Source organism: Genypterus blacodes, unplaced genomic scaffold (assembly GCF_046128005.1).
Source record: "Genypterus blacodes isolate CSIRO-AG114 ecotype Tasmania unplaced genomic scaffold, CSIRO-AGI_Gbla_v1 ptg000058l_1, whole genome shotgun sequence".
Lineage (NCBI taxonomy): Eukaryota > Metazoa > Chordata > Actinopteri > Ophidiiformes > Ophidiidae > Genypterus > Genypterus blacodes.
In genome coordinates this window covers 5,553,088-5,580,930 of record NW_027466870.1, presented here as the reverse complement: position 1 = coordinate 5,580,930, position 27,843 = coordinate 5,553,088, and the positions used below count along the sequence as shown (strand labels likewise).

Here is a 27,843-nt window from a genome sequence, read left to right as displayed (position 1 = left end):
AGTTATTGTGTTTTATTACTGAATTTGATGGTAGTGAAGATGTACTTGGTGTCTTGGTTTGCTCAGTGTTGGTACTTCAAGTCGTGCAGTATGATGTAATGCAATGACAACAATGTAATATTACTACAATGCGTAAAACTTAGGACAACTTAAGCGGAAAGTCGACATGTATTTGTTTTATTTAGTTCTCGGTAGATGAGATTCCGGACTGCTCCTTTAATGTCATCGTAAAGTAACGTCATTACTTGAATACTTTCATATGTTCCAGGCTGCTGTCGCTCGTGACAATTTGTTTACATCCGCCACTGTAACAATGTTCGTCTGTTGTTAATACGGAAGAGAGCGACACTAAAGGCGAGGCAGAGACGGGAAGAAATGTGACAAATGTTATTCCTGTTCCTGTTTGAGAGCCGCACAGAGCCAAACCGTCACATAGTTCCTCTCCGCCGCTTTCATATCACTACGTATGAGATACGGTGAACACTGGCTAATGAGGCTCCTGTGTCGTAACGCGATGCCGGCAGTGGCGGGGCTCGGAATGTCGCTCACGGGGGGGAGGCAGGACTCCTGAACCCTGCTGCTGCTGCTGGAAGAGACCCAAGAGGAGGGAAAGAGAAGAGGGAAAAGCTCAGGGTTAAAACTTTTCTGACGCGGAGGCTGAAAAGTTTGAGTCGCCGTCGCCGCAGCGGCAGCACGTACACGGAAGATGGCGCGGTGCTGCAGCCGTGCCACGTCTCGGTTTGCCGGACTCAACCGAACCTCCACCGAGTCGTCTTCGTCGTTGTTGTTGTGGTGCCTGTGTCTCCTCGTTGTTTCTGCAGCGGAGGCCGGACTGTACACCGCCTCGGACCAAATCATCTTACTAACGCCGGAGAATGTGGACGCCGTGCTGGTGAACTCCAGCGCGGCAGTAGTCGTGGAGTTCTACGCGTCGTGGTGCGGACACTGCATCGCCTTTTCACCGTCGTACAAAAGTTTGGCCAGAGATATTAAAGGTTGGTGCGCACGCTGCAACACATTCAATGTAAATATGCATACATGTGGCTGTGTGATGGTCCACAGAGGGATTCTCAACTATTATTTTCTAATCCATTTTGCACAACAGACCTGGTTTTGTCTTCATATCAATTTAACCGTCCAGCATCCCAATTTATACACACCTAGACGTTAAACTAAAGTATCTAAAGTATCCATATCCGTTCATAATAGCATGAGACCTAGTTAATCAGATTCATGTTTTTGTTATGTTGTCTCATCACCACATCCTGTATAAGGAGAGTTGCTTCATCACCCAGAGCTGATGCATATTACAATATTATGCCAATGAATATGCCAATGATTATAATTAGAGTGACAGTTCTGGGAAAAGTTTCTTATTTTGGCAGGAGGCCTAACACAGTCATGGGGCATTTCTCCCCCCTTTCACATGCACCCCCACCCCAACACACACACACACACACTTTGATAATGGCATGCTATGGAGAGAAAAAAAAGGAAATGTTAACATGAGTTTCCATTAGCTCTTGCAGCAAATGTTCATCTGCTAGAATAAACCTGCAATCACATGGACACTGATGTGATTGGATTACCATCAGTGACTATTCCACTGTGAAAGATATAGATTCAATCCCTGCTCAGTAAAAGCCTTTACAGTCCACACAGTATGCAGTTTGTCTTGGCAAAACTAGTGCAACACCATTCAACATACTGTAGGGACATAATGGAACAAGGATCCAATGTGACTGAAATGAGAAGACGGTGCAGTAGACGGACAGTTAAAATATTTACAGTGTCTGGATCTTTTTTTTTGATTTGTGTGCCTCAGAGTGGAAGCCAGCTGTGGACCTGGCAGCCATAGACTGTTCAGTAGAACCGAATGGAAAGATCTGCTTTAGATTTGGCGTCAAAGGATATCCAACTATAAAGGTAGGTCAAGACTGGTTTGCATATGTTCACCATGCCCTGTGACCTTTCACATTTGTTTAAATTTAAATTTGTGTAAATCCAGATAAGGAGGGGATCATGTTGGCTGCTTATTTGTGCACTGAAGAGAGTTTAAAGGCAAGAATATGGAGGAGATCAGAGGCCATGTCAGCTTTATCAGTGTTTAGATATCTGTTCTGGTTCTGTCTAGTATGTGTGTCAACTTTAACAGAGGAAATGAATTCAATAATACAAAAATGTGCAATTCAAGGTAAAAAAGACCAGACAGATCAATTGTTGACTTTTGTTTGTCAATCCCAGGTTACATCAGTGATGATGTGTTCTTGCACATCCTTGGGATGTATTTTACATTATTGGAACGATTACTAAAACAAAATGCATGTCTCATTCAAACACTACACCATTTTAGTGATAGAACTTAAGAAAAGACAAAAAATAGTACAAACTATGCATCGTCATATCTATGTCCACATCTAGACCTATTTGGTGCTGTAAGTTTGTTTGTGAATGATTGGCAGGATGCTGTCCCCAACCTGACATCACACACTCATCTTCTATCGTGGTTATGTGAGGCCGATCTGATCTGATATCTCTCTCTCTCTGTCTCTCTCTCGTTCTCTACAGTTCTTCCATGCCTACTCTAAGCGAGAGTCTCCTGGACAGGCTTTTAAAGGTATTGCCACACACAGTGAAGCAGTTCAGGCCAAAGTAAACAAATGCATGCTGATCTCACTAACTCACCAGATGTGTTGTCATAAGATATTTAACAAAAGTTTTCAGCAAGCTATGAAGGCACCCTTAAGGCCACAGACATGCATGTAATGCAGTTACCCTTTGACCTCCAGTTTCCTCCCGTGAGGTTCGAGGTCTCCGTCAGACTATCATAGACAATCTGGAAACCAACAAGGAGCCCTGGCCCCCTGCTTGCCCACCACTGGAGCCAGCCAGGTGAGCAATAATGCAATGATTTATATTTTTTGTTGTTATTGTATACATATATGTAAGCTATTTTTTTTAAATGTATTATTTTATTGCAACAGCATCACAAAATTGGATCATAATATAACCCGCATTCTTTGGTAGACATCACAATAAGAAAATCCTTCAATGTTATTGATGCTATTAACTCTTTCCATATAACAAAGAGGAGAGTTTGTTGAACATCTGCCATATGAACTAATGTGTCTTATGCACAGAGTGATGTTGAGTGTGATGTTGCAGTCCTTGTAAAAGGGGGGCTCTAAGGACAATTTATAATTAATTAATTGTGCAAGCGGTTCAATGGATCTATTAAAGATTCAAGGAGACTGAGGGTCCCTTTGTCATTTACAAATAAAGCACCAACTAAACAGACAGATTTTTATTTTCATACTCTGGTTTTTATGCTGGGAAACCAGAGCGCATAAGGAAAACCCACAAATCTGTGTGTGTGAGTTTTTGTGTGAGGAGAGCGGCAGGAGTTTAACAAGGGAAAGTTCCACCTGTTTGAGTCACACACCAGGTTATTGTCAAGTTTTATCCCCTTGGAATTCCTCAGATTCATTCCAGACCGGAACACCACTTTAGAGTCGTCATTAATCACCTCCTCTCCATTTCTTTAATCTTAAAGAAATTATTTGGGATGAACCTCTGCCAGCGCGGCCTCTTCTTAGCTATCTCCACAGCATCGGGGTTTTTAAACAGCCTTGTGTTCTCCAGTTCTTGAGTCAGCTTTGTGTTCTCCAGTTCTTGACTCAGCCTCGTATTCTCCAGTTCTTGAGTCAGCTTTGTGTTCTCCAGTTCCTGAGCCAGCCTTGTGTTCTCCAGTTCTTGAGACAGCCTCGTGTTCTCTAGTTCTTGAGTCAGCCTGGAGTTCTCCATTGTTTGAGTCAGCCGCGAGTTCTCCATTGTTTGAGTCAGCCTTGTGTTCTCCAGTTCCCGAGTGAGCCTTGTGTTCTCCAGTTCTTTAGCCAGTCTCGTGTTCTCCAGTTCTTTGGACAGCCTTGTGTTCTCCAATTCTTTAGCCAGCCTCGTGTTCTCTAGTTCTTGAGTCAGCCTGGAGTTCTCCATTGTTTGAGTCAGCCGCGAGTTCTCCATTGTTTGAGTCAGCCTTGTGTTCTCCAGTTCCCGAGTGAGCCTTGTGTTCTCCAGTTCTTTAATCAGTGTCATGTTCTCTAGTTCTTTAGTCAGCCTGGTGTTTTCCTTAGTGAGTGCCTTATAGTTCTTCTCTTGGGCCTGGAGATCTGTCCTCAGCTGTTTGAGAGCTGAGAGGGCGTCCCCCTTTTCTTTTTTCGCCTTATTTACCTTCTCATTGAGTTTTTGCTCGTTGTACGTGGCTATCTTCAGCTTCCACTGGCCCCGCTTGTTGAGGGTCCTCTCGTCTTCCAGGTCTTTCTCTAAAGCCTTGTTCTTTTCCTTCTGCAGCTGGAGGTCTGCAGCAACAACTGCATTGTTTCTGTCACACAGAGTGATCTCTGTTGTAAGGACATTGTTGCTCGTAGTCTCCCCACAGAGCTCAGTGGTGATACCGCCCACAATCTCATCAACAGTGGGCTCCTCAAACTCTGAGGCCTTGCACTGATTCTGGGTGATGAGCGTCCTGAGAACACCCAGTTCTTGCTGTTGGTCTAGGTCTGCAGTAATGGTCATATTCTTCTCCTCATGCAGCCTGATATCTGCTACAAGTAGATTGTTCTTCTCAGTCTCCTCAATGAGCTGAGCATTTAGGGTCGCCGCAATCTCATTGTGCGTGACAGTGAGCTCCTCAAAATCCGACGCTTTTGCCTGATTCTGGGTGATGAGGGTCCTGAGCTCATCTAGCTGTTTCTGTTGGGCCATGTTGTTCTCCCTCTGGACATGGAGGTCTGCAGCAAGGGTCACATTTCTTTTCTCATGCACCCTAATATCTGCTACAAGGGCATTGTTCTTCTCAGCTTCCTCATTGAGATGAGCATTGAGGGTCTCCACAATTTCATAATGCCTGATATTGAGCTCCTCAATCTCTGAGGCCTTGCACTGATTGTTGTTGATAAGGGTCTTCAGATAATCCAGCTCTTTCTGTTGCACCATGTTTGTTTCCCTTTGAGCCTGGAGGTCTGCAGTAATGGTCACATTCTTCTCGTCATGCATCACAATATCTGCTACAAGGGCATTGTTCCTTTGAGTCGCCTCATTCAACTGAGCATTGAAGGTTTCCACAATCTCATTGTACCTGACAGTGAACTCCTCTAACTTTGAGGCCTTGCACTGATTCTCGGTGATGAGGGTCCTGAGATCATCCAGCTCTTTCTGTTGGTCCATGTTCTTCTCCCTCTGGACATAGAGGTCTGCAGAAAGGGTCACATTCTTTTCCTCCTGCAGCCTAATATCTACCACAAGTACATTGTTCTTCTCAGTTTCTTCATTGAGTTGAGCATTGAGGGTCTCCACAATTTCATTATGCCTGATATTGAGCTCATCTAACTCTGAGGTCTTGCTCTGATTCTGGGTGTTGAGGGTCCTGAGATCATCCAGCTCTCTCTGTTGTGCCACGTTCTTTTCCTTCTGGACCTGGATGTCTGCTGTAAAGATCACATTATTTTCCTCATGCAGTCTAATATCTGCTACAAGGGCATTGTTTTTCTTAGTCTCCTCAATGAGCTCAGCATTGAGGGTCTCTACAATTTCATTGTGCCTGACATTGAGCTCCTCAAACTCTGAGGCCTTAAACTGATTCAGGGTGATGAGGGACCTGAGATCATCCAACTCTTTCTCTTGAACTATGTTATTTTCCTTCTGGGTTTGCAGATCTGCTGTAAGGGTAGCATTCTTCTCCTCATGCAGACTGATATTTTCTACAAGGGCATTGTTCTTCTGAGTTTCCTCATCAAGCTGAGCATTGAGGGTTTCCACAATCCTGTTGTACCTGACATTGAGCTCCTCAAACTCTGAGGCCTTGAACTGATTCTGGGTGATGAAGGTCCTGAGATCATCCAATGCTTTCTGTTGGGCCAAGTTCTCTTCCCTCTGCACCTGGAGGTCTGTGGTAATGGTCACATTCGTCTCCTCAAGCAGCCTGATATCTGCTACAAGAGTATTGTTCTTCTCAGTCTCCTCATTGAGCTGACCGTTGAGGGTCTCCACAATCTCGTTGCGCCTGATGTTGAACTCCTCAAACTCTGAGGCCTTGCACTGATTCTCATCCAGGTGTTTATGTAGGGCCACGTTCTCCTTCTTCTGGACCTGGAGGTCTGCACCAAGCACCACATTTTGCTCTTTCTGCTGTCTGAGCGCTGTGGCAAGGCCCTCATTCTTCTGGGCCTCCTCATTGAGCTGGGAGGTGAACTTCAACACAGTCTTCCTATGTGCTATGAGGATTGTCTCGAACTCGTCTAGGAGGACGGTCTTCTTCTTTTTCTTGTTGATGGCTTTAAAAGCCGTGAGGGAATTGACAAATTCAACAGCTTTCGTCTCATTTAGGTTCCTAAGCCTCTCGTTTTCCTCATTGACCACCTTCGCCTGCCTTAGAAAATGTTTCTTGACTTTGTTGACCTCACTGACCTTGTTGTTCTTAAGGCTGAGCTGCTTCAAGGCCTGGACTTTCAAAGCCTCCTCCTTATTTCCCCTGGCACGTTCCTTTAAACAAACAAGACACAATAAAGACACAATGTGCAAGTGTGGCAGATGAAAAACGAGCAGAAAAAACCCATACTGGTTTAAATCACATAATTGTCAAACGTGACAACATATTTAATTGAAATCTGTCCATAACTTCCACCAAAGAGATTATAAACCTCTATTGGTTTGTAAACAGTATGTCAGTCTTGTGCTTACCTTATTGAAGCAATCTTCCCAGTATGTGGCATCCTTTTGGATTTGGTAGTGGCCCTGCTCCAGACCAGCCAGGCGAGTCTTCATCTCCTCTAATACCTGGTGCCACAGGGTGATCTCAGCCTGGTGTTGGTTCCACAGCTCACAGATCTGCTGATTGAGAGACAGGTTATCTGGCTGCTCTGCCTGCAGTCTGATGCTAAGATATTTGATCATTTCTGCTGAGATGTTCAAAGACATTGCTTGTGTAAATAAGTCACTGCTCACATTGGCAGTCATCCCTGCACTTGCAGATATATTTAAATAATAATAACTCCCACGGACTATGATGTCATAGTTTCAGTGATGTTGTGGGAGAGTTGATGTTCCTCTGTCTAAAAATTCCTCTGATGTCATACCCCATAGTAGATGTCTTGTCCAATAGGAATCCTCACATTGAAATACCAGTATACAAATATAATGGGAAATGGGAAGGACTAGGAAGACCAAACCACTTCCTTGTGTATGAGCTGATCAACCTCTCCAGCTTGCCCACTTTTGAGACCTGAGCTTCATATATAGATAGTGGCCATATGAGATGTGCAAGGAGCCCAAACTGCATGGGGAGGATGGTGGGGTCTCCTCCTCGCTAAGGTTCTCGAAGATGGTGCACAGGTCAGTTTGAACCTACTCCCACAGTACCTTCTCACAGGACTTTGGCCACTTGATCAATGGCTTTTGGTCCCAGATCTTCTTTTCCACTGCAGGTGGTGACGGGCTGGGGTGAGGTTGCAGGTGTCTTGCTCTTCCGCCACTTGGACAGTGTTGTTCATGTCCAACAGACTTTGGTTTTTGTCCTGCTGCTGAACATGAGTTGACTGACTCGACCTGCTTTTCAGGAAATAGCTGTCGATGCAAGGTTTTCCTGTCTTCAGGCACACTTTCTTGCCCAGGTGTGTTTTCAGCCCTGTGGTTGAGTGAACTTTTGCCTAGCCATATATGCAACTTTGGGGTTCGTGTCCCGCTACAGCTGTTGAAGCCTCAAGTGTGCTGATCATCAAACTCTTTGTCAGGTGCCGGATTATCTGCTGATGGGTCTTCTCCTGCTCCTGCTCTCGCTGACTCAGGGGGTGTTCACTACATTATTTTTAAAATTACTCTGACACTACTGATTCCACATTTCACCTCCAACTATGAGGTTCTTACCAGTATCTTGTCTGTTTTTGAGCAGGATGACTTTAAAAGGATATGAAATGTTTTTCAAACCTGGTTTGAAACTTGGTTTTGCAGAACCCATTACAATTAGGAAGTGATCTGGATCTATGACTTGTCTTTATTATAATTTTTTAGATCGTCATCGTGAGACAGTTGGTTTTGCAACATTTTGGTTTTGCAACATTTTGGCAAATTTTAAAATGAATACAGAAGATTTCCAACCAAATAGCACCTTTTAAAATTGTATTTTGTATATACTGTCCTTTTTCCCCCACAGGAATATGATGTCTATCAAATAACGTGTGTGTGTGTGTGTGTGTGTGTGTGTGTGACTATCATTTTTAGATAGTCATCGTGAGACAGTTGGTTTTGCAACATTTCGGTTTTGCAACATTTTGGCAAATTTCTATATTAATACAGAAAATTTCTATCCAAATAGCACCTTTTGAAATAGTATTTTGTAGTACTGTCCTTTTTTCCCCCACAAGAATACAATGTCTATCAAATGACGTGTGTGTGTGTGTGTGTGTGTGTGTGTGTGTGTGTGTGTGTGTGTGTGTGTGTGTGTGTGTGTGTGTGTGTGTGTGTGTGTGTGTGTGTGTGTGTGTGTGTGTGTGTGTGTGTGTGTGTGTGTGTGTGTGTGTGTGTGCGCGCACATATAGGGTAGAAGCCTTACAAGGGGGAGCTCCACCTGTTCGGACACAGCACTATCCCTTCATCTGTCTAGAAACAGCACTTAGGTGTACAAGTACAATAATAAAGACAAATAAAGCACAAAAACTAAACAGACAGAACTTTGTTTTGACTTTTATATTCAACTTTTCACATGCAGAAAACCCACAAACCTCTGTGTAAACTCACAAGTGTGTGTGTGTGTGTTGAGAGAGAAGGGGAGTGAAGGAGAGAGGCAGGAGGTTTATAAGGGAAAGTTCCACCTGGTTGAACACCAGCCTAAAGTCAAACTGTATCCCCCTGGACTTCGTCAGATTCATCCTGGAACACCACTTCACAGTCATCATCAGAATCTGTCATTTCAGAGTCATTATCATCATCATCCCCCTCCTCCTCCTTTGTTCCCTTTTTCAGGTTTAAACGATCGAAGAAGCCGTTGAACTTCTTCCAGGCTGACTTCTTCTTCTTTACTGCATTCATCTGAAGTTCTTTAGTCAGCCTTCTGTTGTCCTGAGTGAGGGCTATATAGTTTGTCTCATGGACCTGGAGGTCCGTCTGTAGCTGTTTGAGAGCTGAGAGGGCCTCCTCCTTTTCTTTGTTGGCCTTACTCACCTTCTCATTCATTTTGCACTCGTTGTGTTTGGCTATCTTCATCTGCGCGTCCTTCTGTTCCTTTAGCGTCGAGACGCTGCACTCGTCTTGCTTCTTCAGGGTCCTCACATCTCCTAGTTCTTTCTGTAGAGCTTCATTCTTTTCCTTCTGGACCTGGAGGTCTGCAGCAACAACCACGTACTTTCTGTCACATAGCCTGAGCTCATTTATAAGGACGTTGGTATTCTTAGTCTCCTCATTGAGCTGATCAGTGACATTGTCCACAATCTCATTGTGCCTGACTGTAAGCTCCTCAATCTCTGAGGCCTTGCACCTGAGATTGTTCAGCTCCTTCTGTAGTGCCATATGCTTTTCTTTCTGAACCTGGAGGTCTGCAATAAGGCTCACATTCTTCTCCTCATGCAGCCTGATGTCTGCTACAAGGGTATTGTTCTTCTGCGTCTCCTCATTGAGCTTGGCATTGTAGCTCTCCACAATGTCATTGTGCATGACGTTGAGCTCCTCAAAATGTGAGGCCTTGCACTGATTCTGGGTGATGAGAGTCCTCAGGTCATCGACTTCTTTCAGTTGTTCCATGTGCATATCCATCTGAACCTCGAGGTCTGCAGTAAGGTTTGCATTCTTCTTCTCGTGCAGCCTGATATCTCCTACAAGGGCATTGTTCCTCTGAGTCTCTTCATTGAGCTGAGCATTAAGGGTCTCCACAATCTCATTGTGTCTGATATTGAGCCCCTCAAATTCTGAGGCCTTGCACTGATTCTCTGCGATGAGGGTCCTGAGTTCATCCAGGTGTTTATGTAGGGCCTTGTTCTCATCCTTCTGGACCTGGAGGTCTGCGCCAATTGCCACATTTTTCTCCTTCTGCTGCTTGAGCTCTATGGCAGAGCTCTCATTCTTCTGGCTCTCCTCATTGAGCTGGGAGGTGAACTTCAACACAGTCTCCCTATGTGCAATGAGGATTGTCTCTAACTCCTCCAGGAGGACGGTCTTCTTCTTTTTCTTGTTGATGGCCTTAATAGCCGTCAGGGAATTAACAAATTCAACAGCTTTCGTCTCATTTAGGTTCTTGAGCCTGTCGTTTTCCTCGTTGACCACCATCAACTGCCTTTCAAAATGTTTCTTGATTTTGTTGACCTCACTGACCTTGCTGTTCTCGATCTTGAGCTGCTTCAAGGCCTGGACTTTCAAAGCCTCCTCCTTATTTCCCCTGGCACGTTCCTTTGAACAGACAAGACACAATAGAAACACCATAACATGTTCAATCAATCAATCGATTGATCAAATTTGAGATATAAAGCAATTTTTCCGCAACTCAAAGTGTCAGGGGTCAATTCTGTGTTGATGTTTATCTGCCTCTGGAGAACAGGTGTACATAAGTGAAGGTGTATTAATGTCTGCATTTTATGGTGTCCCTACTGCCCCACTCTCTTGGTCCTCTGGTCACTCCTGCTGCGTTGATTTTATGAATATTAGAAGTTGAATTGCATCCCTGTAAAATGTTTACATTATTTCTACTTCAATAATTAGAATTTGGATTTCGATACCAATGAATTTAAATTTTATTTTATTTTCCGAGCTTGTTGACGGCTCCATGTCGGACAGTTTCCACCACTCGCAGGCAGGCCCATGCGCTGATTGTGTAATTAGCTGCAACCTCCGTAAATCATATGTTGCAAACGCAACAGCAACACTCTCATCAGGCTGTGATCCCGGCCCTCAGTCTTGTGCTTACCTTATTGCAGCAATCTTCCCAGTATGTGGCATCCTGTTGGATTTGGTAGTGGCCCTGCTCTAGCCCAGCCAGACGAGTCTTCATCTCCTCTAACACCTGGTGCCACAGGGTGGTCTCAGCCTGGTGTTGGTTCCACAGTTCACAGATCTGCTGATTGAGAGATGCGTTATCCGGCTGCTCTGCCTGCAGTCTGGCGCTAAGATATTTGATCATCTCTGCTGAGACGTTCAAAGTCATTGCTTTTGTAATAAAGTCACTGTTCATATTTGCACTCACCCCTGCACTTGCAGATATATTTAAATAATAACTCCCACCAACAATGATGTCATAGTTTCAGTGATGTTGGGGGAGAGTTGATGTTCCTCTGACTTCCTCTGATGTCATACCATAATAACCTGCCTTGTCCAATAGGAATCATCACATTTAAATATCAGTTTACAAATACTACAATGAACATTTTTTAAATATCTGTGAAACTATAGATTTCTCCTGTGGGATCTGTACTGTAGCAGCATCCAATTCCTTTCAGCATATTCCAGCTTATGTCTGAGATTTTCAGGCTCATGTGATTCATCTGCTCTTCTCTCTCCAGCCAAGAAGAGGTCGACACATTCTTTGAAACCAACAATGTTGAGCACCTGGCCCTAATTTTTGAAAACTCCAAATCCTACATTGGCAGAGAGGTAACGGCACACACATCAGCCCCAACCTCTGTGTTTCATTCTTCTACACACTTTTACCAAGGAGACATGCTGCTGCTTCTGTTTTCTTTTGTATCTGTTGGACATCACCTAAAATATTCTAAATAACTGTTCTTTCTCTTTGTGTGAACCTCTGTGTGTGTGTGTGTGTGTGTGTGTGTGTGTGTATGTGTGTGTGTGTGTGTAATGTGTGTACCAGGTCACTCTGGACCTCTTACAGTATGAGAACATTGCAGTGCGCAGAGTCCTGAGCACTGAGAAAGGTCTGGTGACCAAACTGGGAGTTACCGAGTTCCCATCCTGCTACCTTTATCATGCTGGAGGAAACTTCACAAGGCTGAAAGTGTGAGTGTTCTACCTTCCACTGACTCTATACACACTATATATCCTTCTTCTCTATATTGTATTCCAAGCTTTATTACTTTCTTATTTTAAAATCCACCCATGCAAAAAGTTCAGAACTGTTTTCCATCAAACGACCCATTTCCTTTTGTAGTGGTGATCCAAACCACTACAGACCTCTCCTTCCCCCTCATTGAGAGAGTGCATTTGGAAACATTTGATCTCATTTCTAATTGAATAAAGAAGAGAACGTGAACAGGAGGTGGACATGGTGTACTTCCTTCTCCTCTCCGTCTCTTTTGCCACAGCCCCTCAAACTTTATTCAAACATATTATGATAATTCCCTTTGAACTCGATCCGAGACGCACAACCCTCAAGTTTATTCCCCTTCCATACCTATTGTTCCTCATCCAATATCTTTGCTTATTGCTGGAAAGCTTCATCGTGGGCTCATTATCTGAACCCTATTCATGAGAATACTTTTAAACATCTGGCCTCTTAATGGGATCAGAGCCTCAAAATCACTCCCATTATTCACCATCATAAAGCCTCGCTGATCATCCCTCACCCTGCAAATTCATCTGCTGTTGCGACCGCTTTGTTTGGCTGTTTCAATAACTTGGCATGCAAAGAGGACTCTTTTTAGTTGACAAATGCAAAAAGGAAATGATTTATTGCTGATTTATTTATTCACCCTCCGTCTCTCCCCTTCCAACCCCCCTCATCTCCATCACTGTACAGAGGGGAGGTTTTTTAATTTCTTGCATGAAAACAATGCCATTGCTTTTCTGGCTTCACCTGCCAAACAAGCCCCAGCCGCACACGGCGACAGATGGCCTCCCATCATCGCTGAATGTCTGATTGATCCTGGGAGAGGGGGGGAGTGTGTGTATGCCCGTGTGCGTCTGTGTGCACGTGTGCGACTGTGCGGGGGCGTCTCACATCCGTCATGCATGTAATGTGTGCTAGTCCCAGGTGAATGCAGCCCCCTCCTCCCCCACCGACCCCCCCCTGCCCCAGCCCACCCTGACGCCTGCCGGCCCTGGGGATCTCTGGATGAATGGCTCCCCACACACATCTGAACACTCCCACCGCACACGCAGGTGTAATTGAGTCCCGGGCTGTTGTGAGTGAGCGCGGGGCCTGGAGTATCCATCCTCCTTATTACCATCCTATTCCAGCTTTACGACACTCCCTCGCCCTCTCTCTCTCTCTCTCTCTCTCTCTCTCTCTCTCTCTCTCTCTCTCTTTTTCCCTGACGAGAGGAGAAAGCAAATGAGAGGATGTGAGGGATGGGGGGGATAAAGAGAGAGAGAGAACAGACATGGCTGTTTCTCGTTCCAGGGTTAAATGATCAGCCAACTCTCTCTCTCTCTCTCACTCTCTCTCTCCCTGTCCCACATTATCTTCATACTTCAACTGCTTAATACTTTGCTGTGTGTGTGTGTGTGTGTGTGGGAGAATACTTGAATAATAAATCATTGGTCTCTAATTTCTTTTCAAAGATGCCAGGTGACCTTCCCAATCCTATATTAAATGCCATTAAATTCCACAGTGCACAGGTGCATTTTGGGAGATTCAGACCTGCAACACTAAACACAGCTGCACGTACTGTACTCTGTTCACACTGTGACCTAATGACCCCTCCTTCTCTCCTGCAGCCACATTGAGGCCCGTTCATTCTACTCTTACGCCCTCGAGAGGCTGCCGGGGGTAGTGCGGTCTGGGAAGCCCCGTCCAGTCCCCCCTGAGGTCCTCAGAAACAACACAGATGAACCCTGGAGACCCTTCAACAGGTACATCACACTATTCATCTTTGCTCGTTCTTTGTATTTGTTGACACCATTTCCCGCTTGTTTACACATACATGGCTCCCTGTCTCTGTCTGTCTGTGTGTGCGTGTCTGTGTGTGTGTGTGCGTAGCTCCAGGGTATACATGGCAGACCTGGAGTCAACCTTGCACTACTCTCTGCGTGTGGAACTGGCTGCACATCCTGTCATCAGAGCAGAAGGACTCGTTGCTCTGAAAAACTACATCTCTGTCCTTGCAAAGGTAAAGTGAGACACAAACACACACACACGCACCAGAGGGGGCGCTGCAGATACACACACACATGGAAACTAGACAAATTATACAGTGATGCTTTCTTTTAACATATTATGAGCTCCCACAGAGAATATCTCAGCACTTGTGTGTGGAGTATCAACAGCACACAGACATGTGTAGTTACTGCCATTGGCCTCTAGAGGGAGAGTGAGACAGCAGAATGTGGCTTCACCCTTTGTTGAGTTGAGCTTCTCTCCTTTTTTGAGGGTTTCCACCTTAAAGGTGTTTTGAACCCTCTAATTGTCCCGTCAAATGTGCTGCTGTTTTTCATCTCATTCTCTCTCTCTCTCACACACACACACACACACACACACACACACACACACACACACACACACACACACACACACACACACACACACACACACACACACACACACATTCACATTATTGAAAGCAAAGTGGATGCAATTGAGCGCACAAAGGCTCTCATGGGTATTGTTGACCCCCTTGTTTTTGACTCCCAGGGGGGTTGAAGCGTGGCTGCCAACCACTCTTCACCCACGCAGGCTTTATGCAGCATTTATTGAGCAACCACTCCTCCTCTTCCTCCCCTCTTCCTCCCTCTGTATCCCTTCATTTGGACAAATGCAGGCATTTATGTGGACACCATATTTCTCATAAGACGTATTTCCTCCTCTTCTCTGCGTCCCCCTTGCTGCTCTCACACCCCTGAGATGTGATTTCATTTGACATTTTCCCAATCCTCACACACATTGACTCCATTCTTATTTACTCCCATCTCGTGTGCTGGATTCTCGCTGCCTTCCTCCTGCCTTGGATCAGACCCACCTTCCTCCCATAAGTGTGCCAGCCAGGCAAACATGTTGTGATGATGAGGCCTGACCTGCGAGCCCTGTCCCCTATTGGCTGAGCACCAGGCTGTCTCACTGCTCTACTCTGCCACCAATCTCTCTGATTATATCGCACTCTCTAGGGAGGCGTTGTTGCAAGTGTGTGTGTCTGTGTGTGTGTGTGTGTGTGTGTGTGTGTGTGTGTGGGCAGAGCACTGTGGCCTCCCATTAGCTCTAGTTTGTTTAGTCAATAGCGGCAAGTCCCAGTGGTATTTTAAGCCTGTCCGCTACCAGAATGGACCGGTGGCTCAACAGGGCTTTGTGTGGCTGAGGAGTCGGTCATTGTTACGGCTGACCAGGACTTGTGACAGTCCTTATTGACGTTTGACTGAGCACTCGCCCCAACAAAAGGGCCGGCGTCCGCTCGGGGTGACAGCTTGTTAGGAGCGGTTAATGTAAGACAAGCGCGTCGTTTGTGAAAGAGTGCAAAGAAATAAAAGACTTAGGCTGAGATTGACTGGCATTAAGTGAAGAAAATGCTTTTAAATCCGGCCAAGTGTGTATACTTAAAGCAGATTGGTGACAACATTGATGTATTTTCCTCCATTGTCGTGTCTCAGTTGCTGCTCGGTGACCTCACTGTCAAGCTGTCCAGTCACCTTCATTACTAACACAATATGTAAACACCTGGACTCCTCTGTGTGTGAGTCATAAAATTAGATTATGAGAAAGTGACTCACGGCGTTCTGACCCAAACGGCGACACCATCACTTCACACTGACGACGCCATGAGTCGTCACGGCATATTTGGAATTTTACAGGACCATTATTCAAAATGTACAAACACGGGAGCTGATGTTGAATGTGACTCTGCACAATAACGTGTTGGTGTAATCTCATGTAATTTATGCTGATGATTATGTTGATCTTCTTCTTGTTGACCGCCTCAGAAACGGCGCTCTTCTGGGAATTGTTTGTTGCTTTTCCCGCCCACCGTCCTCCTGCCTGGTGTCTCCTCACACATCTCCACCCCAAAGACGTAAACATGCGGCGTATTTCTTTTGCGCCGGGTCGTTATATTACTAGATTTACTGTCTTGTCTGGTCGAGGCTGGATTTATGAATCCTCCACATGCATATGAGGATTAAAAGCTGGATCTTGGTAAGCGTGAGAGCATCACAGAGAGGTTTTTGAAAAGATTACACCTCCATCCTGATGCTCTTGAAAGACGCCTGTCAACCCCAGAGAGGAGACAGAGGTCCAAGGGGATAAAACAAAGAGTTAAGATGGGGGGGGCGGGGGATAAATGAACCAGGATTTAGGACACAGCCTTCACATATGGAGCAGCTGATTCCTTTGCTTATTTTCCGTTTTGACCCAACAGTGTGTGTGTGTGTGTGTGTGTGTAAAGACGGGCATCCTCTCCGTGGCACGTGTCTGCTGCCCCCCCTCCCCTCCCCCCTGTGCGTGAGTTGAAGTTTGATTATCAAGGAGCTTCACCCCTGTCCTGCCCCATCCCAGCCAACAGATGCCTCTCTCTCTCTTTCTCTGTCTCTCTCTCTCTCTCTGCCCCTCTCTCTCTCTCTCTCTGGTGACCCTCACCACAAGGAGCTTGCGGTTTCTCAAGTGCTGCTGATACTAATCGGATCAGGGATGACATATTGCCGGGGTGAAGGGGATTGTCTTGGTCCTACTAGGATGTTGTAAGGGGGGGGTGCGGGTTTAGAGGAGGAGTGTGTGTGTGTGTGTGTGTGTTTACTCATGATAGACAGAGCAGATGTAGAGAAGGCGGGATGTGGAGGTGGTAAATGGAGAATGTTTTGATTCTGTTGTGGATATTTTTTGAACGACAGATACTGATGATTATGATGCCGATTGAAAAAGAGAAACTTGAGGAATTATTGTAGAAGTGCATCGTCATTGGTTACTACGTTGCTTTCTTACTGGTTTAGTATGGAGGGTGGTTGCTGGAGCATTTTGCTTTGGTGCACGACATCAGCGTGAAGTCATGAGCGATGTTTAAATGGGATTTTGAAGTGGAAAATAGCTGAATATTTCCCAAAATGTCATTCCACTAATGCCCCGAAACTGCTGATGTTCACAGAAGAGACGCCGCATATCAGGCAGAGACGGGTCTGAGTCCTCAGACGAGGACACAGAACACACTCAGCATGCGGGGGAACCAAGTGAGCCGATGAATAGTGTTGCTTTGGTGATGCAGAGCTAAGCCCATTAGTGGGAACACCTGCGTTTTCTCTTCTGTTTAAATTCATACGGCTGTTTAATGAGCTTTTCTGACCGGTTGGCGTCCAGACGTCAGACCTAAACCCATTATATCACTTTCCCCAGCAGCACACAGCCTTTACACCTCCATCTCTAGTGTCTGAGGGGGGCTCATCTCTTTGCTCATTCATTTGCAATGAGCAGTTCTCTTGGGGGTTTGTATGTAAAGCAGCTGGTGATGATGCGTTCAAGGACACAACATGTTACACTCTTACGCAGAGAAGTGTGTTAGTCTGTAGCTCCACAGTAACATGAGTTGTAGAAGAGTGCAGTAGTCAAAACGGAGAACACGGGCAGCAGGTGAAACGTTAACACATGGCGTCAGAAATGGTTGGTTGGACGTGGATGGGACGCAGGACGGGGCGGCGGCACGTAAGCCCCGGTTCAAGGAGGTTTAAGCTGAGATCACAGGGGCCCTGGTTAAGTGGGCAGCGTGTGAATGTGCAGATCCTGTTAGAGAGAATGACGAGTGGAAAGCTGAGCGACGGCCTGAAATGAGCCCCGTCTGTGTGAGACTGCAGGCGTGCGTATATGCAGGTGTGTGTGTGTGTGTGTGGGTAAACAGATGGCGGAGGACAAATTAAAGACTTGGTGACGTAAATCAATAAAGGCGCACTTGTCAGATGATGCCACGCTCACTCTCACTGTTTTTCTCCATGAACCCGAGTAACCAAAGCTCCCCTGAAGTGCAGTCATGTGAATCAGAACACAAAAGTAACCATGGAATGTTTTTGATGATGTGTTTAAATCTCGGAAAACGGCTTTATCCTCTGTCGTCTTCTGAGAAACAGAGCCATTATCCCCCAAACTGTTTTGCAGACAGGCTTTACTGTAAGAATAAGTTTATTAAAGTGCTCTTCTCTCTTTTACCGTCAGTACAATCCACATATCGGCTCTTTCTATTGTCAGCGCTGAGTGTGTTAAGACCCGTTTGTGTGCGTCTGCTCCCACTCTGTCATCACTGATCTCAGACACACATCAGGTGGATTTCCTCTCTCTCGCTGCACAACCACCTCGGCCAGTCACAGAGCCCGTGTTTCCTCACATCTGCGCCCGTTGCCATGGGAGGGATAGTTTGGAAAATGTAAACAAAGGACGGGAGAAAAGCCCGAGCGGTTAAGTGCTTGTTAGTGGATTAGGAAATGGATCCTAATGAAGGAAGTTGGAGCAGACTTAAGCTCGGCTGTTGCCACTTTTGCCATCAGGGTTTGTTTTGTAAAGGAAAACTGAAATCATAACATCTGAGCGCCGTTTAAGAAAGACTGTAATGTCGCTTTGTTGACGAGCATTTGTGTCATATTACATGTATTTTACTGAAGAAAGGAAGAAATTGTCAGTTATTTTCTGTGTGTGTGTGTGTGTGTGTGTGTGTGTTTGTTTTGAGGCCTGCTCCCTCCTCTCAAACAACCTACATGATGTCATTGGGTGACATCAAATTCCAAATCTGGACATTGACATAATTTATTTCTGGGTTGATGACATCATCGAGGTCATGAAGAACATTTTTTGAACTTTACAAAATTTCTGAACCTTTTTCAAATTTGACGAAATTAGTTTTTCTTATTTTATATATTTATATTTGAATAATTCATTATGAATTTAGAACAGCATCACATTTACAAACTAAAACCAAACTTAACTCCAAATCTAATCACTGTTTTAAAGTAACACGTCTCCATTGTCCTGCTTTGTCTCCAGTTCTTCCCAGGACGTCCAGTCATCATGAACTTGCTGAGATCTGTTGACTCTTGGCTCCAGAACCAGACTGGCAGTGAGCTCTCCCATGCAGCGCTCAGGGAGGTGGTGGACAACAACAACTCTGCTCAGGTGGGTCAAGGGGCCATGGCTTCCATTTATTACAGAAATCATTGGGATTTCTATGATTTTTTTTTTTCTGCCCAGCATTTTATGATGTCTATTAGTTATTTTAACCTAAATCACATTCTGCATTAAAAACACATATAGGACAGGGAAAATTACAAACCTCTGTTCCGAAAAAGTTGGAATTGGCGTTTGCACATGAATGTAGTCTGAGGTCCAAAACAACCTTTTGTGAGAAAAGTAGGAAGGGAAAGAAGAGAGAGACGAGCAGAGAGACGAGCAGAGAGACGAGCAGAGAGACGAGCAGAGAGACGAGCAGAGAGACGAGCAGAGAGACAAGCAGAGAGACGAGCAGAGAGACAAGCAGAGAGACAAGCAGAGAGACAAGCAGACAGATGAGCAGCGGTGGGCAGGGCCGTGACAAAACGCAGCCAGACTGATGTGAGGACGTCTGTCTGGGGGAGAGGCCTTGTTGTTTCACTGAGCTGCAAGGTCGCCTGTCAGAGCGGATACTTCATCAGGTCAACGCCGCCTCACAGGCATTAAAGCGCCGCTCGTCCTGTCTAAGGAACGCACTACGTCAAATACTGATCCTGACACTTTCTGTAAAAATGCACAACCCAAGCGCTAAGGAGATATTTGTTGGTAACACAAATGTACTTTTCTATGTACTTGGTGTGTGTGTGTGTCTGCATGCCTCCACTGTGCGGCCCGTCGCAAATTGAAAGAGTCACTTACTTACATCATTAGCTTTTAGCAAGGAAATCAATGTATCAAAGAATCAATGGGAAGGTATGAATAGACTTCGACTCGGAGGAAATGGACTCCGCACACAAACGCACCCACCGACGCGCTCGCTCGCTCGCACCAAATCTTTACTATTGATGTGTGAGTAACCCTGTCAATCACGAGAGCGATGGGAAGCGGTACGGCCAGAGAAACGACTATCTGTCAGAGAAAATGTGTTGTTGCGTTGGGTTGTGGCTCCTGGCTGCAGCAGATGTGGACGGCTTCTCTTTATTAGAGGAGGAGGGCTGCACCATTAACCTGGGATCGACTCCTCATTGATCACCAAAACTACACCCAGGACTTTCATTAACTCCTGCAGAAACACTGGACGAGGAGGAGAGGACGTCTGAGAGGATTGTTCTCTGGAATTCAGGCTTACCAACCCTCTTTCTTTGTTTCTCTCTCTCTCTCTCTCTGTCTGTCTGCTTGCCTGTCTGTCTGTCTCTCTCTCTCCCAGTCTCCAGATGCTGCTTTGCCAGAAGGAGTGAAGTGGGTGGGCTGTCAGGGTTCTAAGCCCTACTTTAGACAGTACCCATGCGGGATGTGGACCCTCTTCCATGTTCTCACTGTCCAGGCCAAGACCTCTGGAAGCTTAGGTACACACACACACACACACACACACACACACACACACACACACACACACACACACACACACACACACACACACATTGTTTTGGTGTGGGACGAGAGCCATTGAGAGTTAACAGAGACAACAAGTGAGCTTTGGAAAGTCTGGCTTTCATTTACCTGCTTTAACAACACAAAGGACACACACACACATACACTCGCCCGGTACTGTACATCTCCAAAAGTTCCCAGCCAGTTTTGTCATTTGTTTGCAGCTAAAGTGGAGCCTAATTGTGACTGTTTGAAAATGAGATTAAACTGGATTAGTGCAATGTGAGTGGTTAATAAAACAGCCAGATGACTGGAGGCTCTGCTGCTGGGAGATAATCTGGCTCCAAAACACACACACACACACACACACACACACACACACACACACACAGTGTTTAATCCAAAGGTTTATAGACCATCATGTGACCTGCAGATGGACTGGTCAAAAGGGGGCGTCCATCTGGCCCCCACACACACCACTGTCCTGACAGGTGGATACACACACACACACACACACATACAGAACAGTGTGTGACATTATTGCCCCATAATGCAAAACAGCACACACACACACACACACACACACACACACACAGCATTCAGTGATATATATAGTAGACACACACACCCTCCCTCCCTTCACACTCATAGACAGACACCCACACACACTCAGTGACAGTTCATCTGAAGGTCCTGCAAAGCTGAGAACAAAAGTGAAGGAAGCAGCTCCAGGGAAAATGTGTGTGTTGTGTTCAGGTCCTGAGATAAGAGCCAAGCCTCCATTCACACACGGGGTTAACCCTTTAATCTCCAGATTGGGTTATCCCGTTTGTGTAGATTATTCACCTCAATATGGTTTTAACCCAGCTCTGTGTGACTCCTGGCCCACATAGGCGTGGGAATCCAGCAGGCTGCACACACACACACACACACACACACTCACACTGCCATTAGCAACCAACCAGCTTGACTCAATCCAGTTTCAGTCATAATCTTGAATCGTGTACATTTGCGTTTGTGTGTTTGCCACCTTAGCTTTGTAATATTTGGAAGCAAAGTCCATTTGTATCATATTTCCGTTTGTCCTGGTCCTCCTGTATTTACCTGTGTGTGTGTGTGTGTGTGTGTGTGTGTGTGTGTGTGTGTGTGTGTGTGTGTGTGTGTGTGTGTGTGTGTGTGTGTGTGTGTGTGTGTGTGTGTGTGTGTGTGTGTGTGTGTGTGTGTGTGTGTGTGTGTGTGTGTGTGTGTGTGTGTGTGTCCTCCCCTGCAGAGCCTCAGGAGGTGCTGAGGGCCCTGAGAGGCTACGTCCACAGCTTCTTCGGCTGCAGGCAGTGCGCTGAACACTTCAACAACATGGCGAGGGAGAGCCTGCGTGAGGTGAAGACGCTGGACATGGCCGTCACCTGGCTGTGGTCCAGACACAACCGGGTCAACAACAGGCTGGCAGGTGGGAGAAAGTTTAACAAAAGTCAAAGTTTAACCATGAACTTTTCTACCACACTCTGTCCCTCCTCTGACTCCGCCCCTCCGCTCTGTGGGATTATTGGCGTCCCATGACTCATCTTCTTTTCTCACTGGTAGAAACCTTGTAACTTCCCCTCTCCATCAGTCAGTCCTTGTGTCGCCTCAGAGGATGTGAGGGGAGGAGCAAAGATGGATCCTCAGATCAGACACCAGCTGTCATCGGTCTTAGACCTTTATGTCTGATCCGTCTCACCCAGCCCCACACACAGACACACACACACACACACACAGCGTTGCGTTGCCTTAATTCTCTCACACACCTCCTCTGTAATTTAAAGTGTTATCTTGGTTTATTCCCTCACCCTGCTGTCAAACCTTCTTCTTCTCTCCTTTGAGATGTTTGTCTGTTGTGGTTGTCCTCTTTAGTTGGACTGTTGTGATTGTTTCTCACCTAACAGAACAGAAACATTACATTACATTACATTACGATCATTTGGCAGACGCTTTTATCCAAAGCGACTTACAGTACATTATATTACCACCCTTCGCAGAGGGGGGAGCAATTGAGAGTTCGGTGCCTTGCTCAGGGGCACCTCGGCAGGGACTCGAACCGGCAACCCTCCGGTTCTTAAGCGGAAACAGGACTTTCCTCCTGTATAAGTTTCAGTCCCACACAGGAGTCTTCTGTGCTAAACAGCTCTTAGGGGCTCGTTTTATTTGACACATTAACAGCCCACTTTGTTAAATCACCGTCTTTTGTTTGTGTTGACTGCTCGCTCTCCTCGCTCAGGGACAGCTTGTGTCCCGAGCAGCAGGGGCCAGAAGGACACGCGTCCCAGCGTGTGTGTTGTCTCTCCAGGCGCTATTCAACACCCCCATTCTCTCTCTCCATATCTGTGCTCATCTCTCTTTCTCTTTCCATCCTGCCTCCCCAGGGAGTCATATCCTCCACTTGACAAGTAGTAGCACAACATCCTTCCACGATGGCTCCCACAGGAACCACTCCTCTTTTCCTACACACACACACACACACACACACACACACACACACACACACACACACACACACACACACACACACACACACACACACACACACACGCACACAAGCAAGCTCAATTCCCAAGACAGTGTGTGACAGCAGGTGGCAAGCACCATGACACAAGCACCAAGCCACCCCTCCCTTTTACCAGTCACCACCCCCTCCCCACTCCTCCCCACTCAAACACACACACACACACTCACACAAAACCTGACTCAAGTTCTGGCGTGTGGCAGGGTGGGAGCTGGTCGTGGCGGTGGGCGAGCCGGAGTCCACAGGGCGATGCTTTGGTTGAATCAGGGGGGAGGGAGAGGGAGGAGCGGAGGGTTTGGCTGTATTAGTGTCTCCCTGAGGAGCGCCACACTCCATCCACTCCGCCCCTCCTCTCCCTTTGCTTCTCTCTCCCCCTCCTTTCACGAGCAGCCATGCATGAAAGAGCAGCTATTTGTAAAGCAGCCCAACAATTAATTTAGCTGGCAACAAAGAGGCCCCAGGGCGCTGTGGCTCCAGCAGAGGCAGCTCGGCCCTGTTGCTGCTTGTCAACAGGCTGAGACAGATGCACATATCTACAGACCGAGCAGCCTCCAGTCTCAGGCCTCCAGGAGCACCACTGCCCAGCTGCTGCAGCCAGGCCATGCAAACAAGACACTTCAGAGATCAATAAAGCAAATATCTACACCTTTTTATTATCTAAACCAGTATTAAGGTTTATTTTATTTTTTTAAATAGAAACAATAATAGTAACAACATTGTATCTCTCTAATTAGGCCCTCATACACTCAAGAGTTAAAATGTGTACATGACTTAATGATTAGATTCCCTGTCACATTATCTGGGTGTGTGAGGAGCAGCAACCATATTTAGATTTCAACCCCAACTGCTTGTTTACCTGACCTTTGAAGCTACTTATTGCTTTGATGGCAGTATATAGGGAGGCAGTAGCTCAGTGGGTAGTGCTTCCGCTTGGGAACCGGAGGGTTGCCGGCCCCTGACGAGGTGCCCCTGAGCAAGGCACTGAACCCTCAATTGCTCCCCCCTCTGCGAAGGGTGGTAATGTAATGTAAGTCGCTTTGGATAAAGGCGTCTGCCAAATGATCGTAATGTAATGTAATGTAATGTATAAAGTAATCTCATACGGCCACGACCGGCTCACGTTACTCTACCTGATCTATCAGGCGGATACGAATGCGACTCTGACCCATGACGTCATGCCGATGTTGCCGTGTGTCTGTTTTGGAACATTTCTGCCCCCTACTGGCGAGGAATCAACAGCCGTCGCTAAATGAGCCAAATCGTAGATGTCAGCACAGTTCTGCAGCGTCCATTAGGCTCCGGGTCCTCATGCCGGGGAGCGCGATCCTCACTTACAGAATTAGTGCTGAGGGGGCGAGTTTGGTGCTGAACAATACATATTTATGCCTGATGAATATTTATGCGTAGCGGCGACGACGTCTCCACGACAGGCTGGGTTGTGGTAATCTCAATATGGCGGCGATGGCTAAAGTCACCCTGGACGCAGAAACGTGGCGAGCTGATTAGAATAAATGGGGAGATTTTGAGTTGTGTGTGTGTGTGTGTGTGGGTGTGGGTTTGTGTGTGTCTCACCTGCTGAAATGTGTAAAAGGCCCCCTCCCCCTTCCTCCCCCTCCCTCCCACATCTACAGACTGCGGCCCATCGACACAGACACAGTAAAATTGATGTATCCTTTATGTAAAGCGCTGTATGCAGAGTACGTACACACGTGCATACCAGGGAGATTAATCTTGAGTGGGGGAGAGATGGGGGGAGGGAGGAGAGGGAGGCCTGGGGTGGGGGGGGCCTGGGTGGGAGAGGGGGGCGAGGATGTAAATTGACAGTGCTGTAAAGTGACAGACCTGCTGCTGCTCTGCTTTTTCCCCTCTCTTCTCACACACACACACACACACACACACACACACACACACACACACACACACACACACACACTCATTGGACTATTGATGACAACAAGCAATTTATTACTGCACGTTGCCCTGTTTGTGTGTCCTTGTGGCCATTTGTGCACAGTGGGAACTTCCAAGCTTGCATATACGCGTGTGTGTGTGTGTGTGTGTGTATTTGGGTGTATACTCACCCATTTCTTTACCAGTTTGTTTACAGTGTGTGTGTGTGTGTGTGAGTGACGAGAGGAGTTGTCTGGCTGCAGCTGTGGATGTTAAAGGAGAAAGTTTCTAATTCATTAGGAGGGCAGCGCCCCCCGGAGGGTCCTGCTGCTCTCCTGTTCAATTTGGAGATTGACTGCTTTCAGAGGGGTGTGAGGGGAGGAGACAGGTGGTCCACAGCGCCGAGGTCCGTGCGGGGAAGCTGTCCACTTTGGCCACATCTATTATCTCACCACCCCTCCCACCGGGGACATCCCACAAGCCCATTGATCATTGTTAGCTCCTGTCATACACACGCACACACACACACTCACACAAACACACAAAAATATCATTCCCGAGATTACTGCACACAAACACTCAGCGTACTTTACCCATCACGCCCAGATAGATGATTTACATATACACACACGTGCACTTACATACACATATGCATATAGGCACTTAGTTTTTATGAGGCGTGTGACAAGATCAAATGGCTCCGGCTCAGATTGCATCCGGTCCTCCGAGCACTTTACCTCCCCAACAGGAGAGGAAGAGGAAGAACAATGAGTGAAGGCAGCGCCCCCCGTGCCAGTGCGCACATCTGCTTAAAGTTGGTGTGTGTCTGGCTCACAGAGGTCACACGGGGTTCCAGTTCTGCTGAAATCCAACAAATCCTATTAAGACGCTGCTGAGTTTGATGCGTTTACTGCCTTTTTATGTCCTCTCCTTTCCTCCCGTATTCTTCCTCATGCCGTCCCTGATTTTCGTCCCTTCCAGGCGCTTTGAGCGAAGATCCCTACTTCCCGAAAATCCAGTGGCCTTCTCCTCAAATGTGTCGGGACTGCCACACGGTGAAGACGAACGGGGATCACGGGTGGAACAACACCCAGGTCCTCTCCTTTCTCCAGTCCTATTTCTCCTCCGGCAGCATCCTCACAGGTACAGCACATGAATCCATATGTTGTTCCACCGGTCTAAAGGTTCTCTAACTGACTTTAGCTTGGCAGACGTCCTTAATGCTCGCCCACCTGTAACTCAACCATTTGAATAATGTCAATAATGTGTGTGTAAGGGATTCGACCATCATCTGAGGTTTCTTTCCTCTTCCCGCCCGGTTGATGAAGTGTTATTTCCTGTGTGTTTGTTTTCTCTCAGATTACCTGGATGATGAAAGTCAGGTGCTGGAAAAACAGATGGAAAAACATGCGAGTCAGAAGCTGGCGTTGGAAGCTCAGCGACGAGCAGAGAGGAAAGCCCGGGAGGTGCTGGAGGCCGTGATGCAGTCACCTCCATCGCAACCTCCTGAGGAAGAGGAGGAGGAGGAGGAGGAAGAGGGAGCACAGGAGGAGGAGGAAGGTGGGGAGGGAGCCGCACCTGTAGACAGGCTGGGGGCTAAAACACCAGAGCCGGCTCCCTGGGCCAAGCCGGAGATGGATCTGGGCAGGGGCCAGCGGCGAGGCCGCAGGAAGGCAAGCATCGTGGGGATGAGGATGCGCGACCAGCAGGAGGACATCGTAGATCTGGACTCCTTCATCAGCGAGCACTACAAGGCCAAGGCGATGCGGGGGGCCTCGGCTGCCTCCACCTGGGTCAAACACCGCACCCTGCAGCGTAAGGAGGAGCCGGACGCCGGGCTCGTGTTCGGGCTGGGCATGGAGCTGGACGCAGGAGTGGGGATGGTGGGCCTGCAGCCCGTGGACCCAGACTTGGATCTGGACCTGGGGCAGAGGACAAGGTGGCTGCAGAAGCGAGGGCTGGCGGGTCAGCACAGTAATGACAACGCAGAGAAGCGTCTGTCCGCTCAGAGCCACACGGGGAGCTGGATGTCCATGCTGAGCATCGGATTCTCCAAAGTGGACATCAGCCTGTGTGTCATTCTCTACTTCCTGTCCTCCATGTGTCTCTTGTTCATGTACCTTTTCTTCAAAAACCGCCTCAGGCCACGGCGGGTCAAAGTGCCCCTGCCCTGAAGCAAGGCAGGCCTAAATGGGACTTGAGCCACACGCAGCAGGTTTATGTTGATTATGTTCTCGTAGGCGAGGGTTAGCGTTAGCGTCAGCGTAAGGAGATGTGTCAAGATTAGGACGACGTTAAGTGGAGCACTTAAATACGACCCAAAGCCAAAGCAGAGTGTTTACGCTGTGATCACCCAGTGTGCTGGTGAGGAGGAGGAGGAGGAGGAGGAGGAATGCTGGATCAGTCGGACCTCAGCGTGTGTGTTTCTGTACAGTTCCATTCTTGGCCTTTCTGTTTGAGTTTTGTTCATGTGAGAAGAAATGAATTTAGTTTTGCTGGTGTTTGACCACTTCTGAGTAACAGCATGGAGCATTGGTTGATGTCTGAAGTGGGTGGAGCTCAAGTTTAATGTAACAACGTGTGACTTATCTCAGTTTCTAATGGATTTCTGTGTGATTGTTGTGGTCGTAGGCCGTAGACGTCCTACCCTGTTCCCCCTGTGTGCTTCAGATCAGTAGTTTATGATTTCACGCTCATCATTTTTTCCAATCATTATTAGTTGATAGACTGAGCGTCACTGTGTGATTTTTCAGAGATTAAAGGATTGATGGATCCTGTTTTTGTGTTTAATAGCAGACGGCATGTTTGTTTGTTTTCTTTGGTTCCTGATCAGCTGCTTTGTGTGTGTGTATGTGTGTGTGTAGTAACTTGACGCTCACACAGGAGCGGGAGGAGCCGGCTTTGGCTGGTGTCCATGATGTGAAGCTTTGGCTGCTGGTCGCCTCAGAACGCTGTTATGTCTCTGTGCTCCTCTGCATCTATCGCCAATCAATAAAATTATTTTTGATAACGA

At 46.8% G+C, this 27,843-nt stretch overlaps 1 protein-coding gene across 1 annotated transcript; it reads left to right on the top strand.

Moving 5' to 3' along the window:
• Window positions 1-528: 528 nt before the first annotated feature.
• qsox1 (quiescin Q6 sulfhydryl oxidase 1) lies at window positions 529-27,843 on the top strand. The gene is made up of 13 exons (XM_076152999.1): window positions 529-995; window positions 1,826-1,926; window positions 2,569-2,617; window positions 2,790-2,892; window positions 11,535-11,625; window positions 11,843-11,988; window positions 13,648-13,782; window positions 13,910-14,039; window positions 18,869-18,997; window positions 20,238-20,376; window positions 21,672-21,848; window positions 25,812-25,973; window positions 26,190-27,843. Exons 1-13 carry the CDS (start codon window positions 707-709, stop codon window positions 27,002-27,004), a joined length of 2,466 nt encoding a protein of 821 aa, XP_076009114.1. The 5' UTR covers window positions 529-706; the 3' UTR covers window positions 27,005-27,843.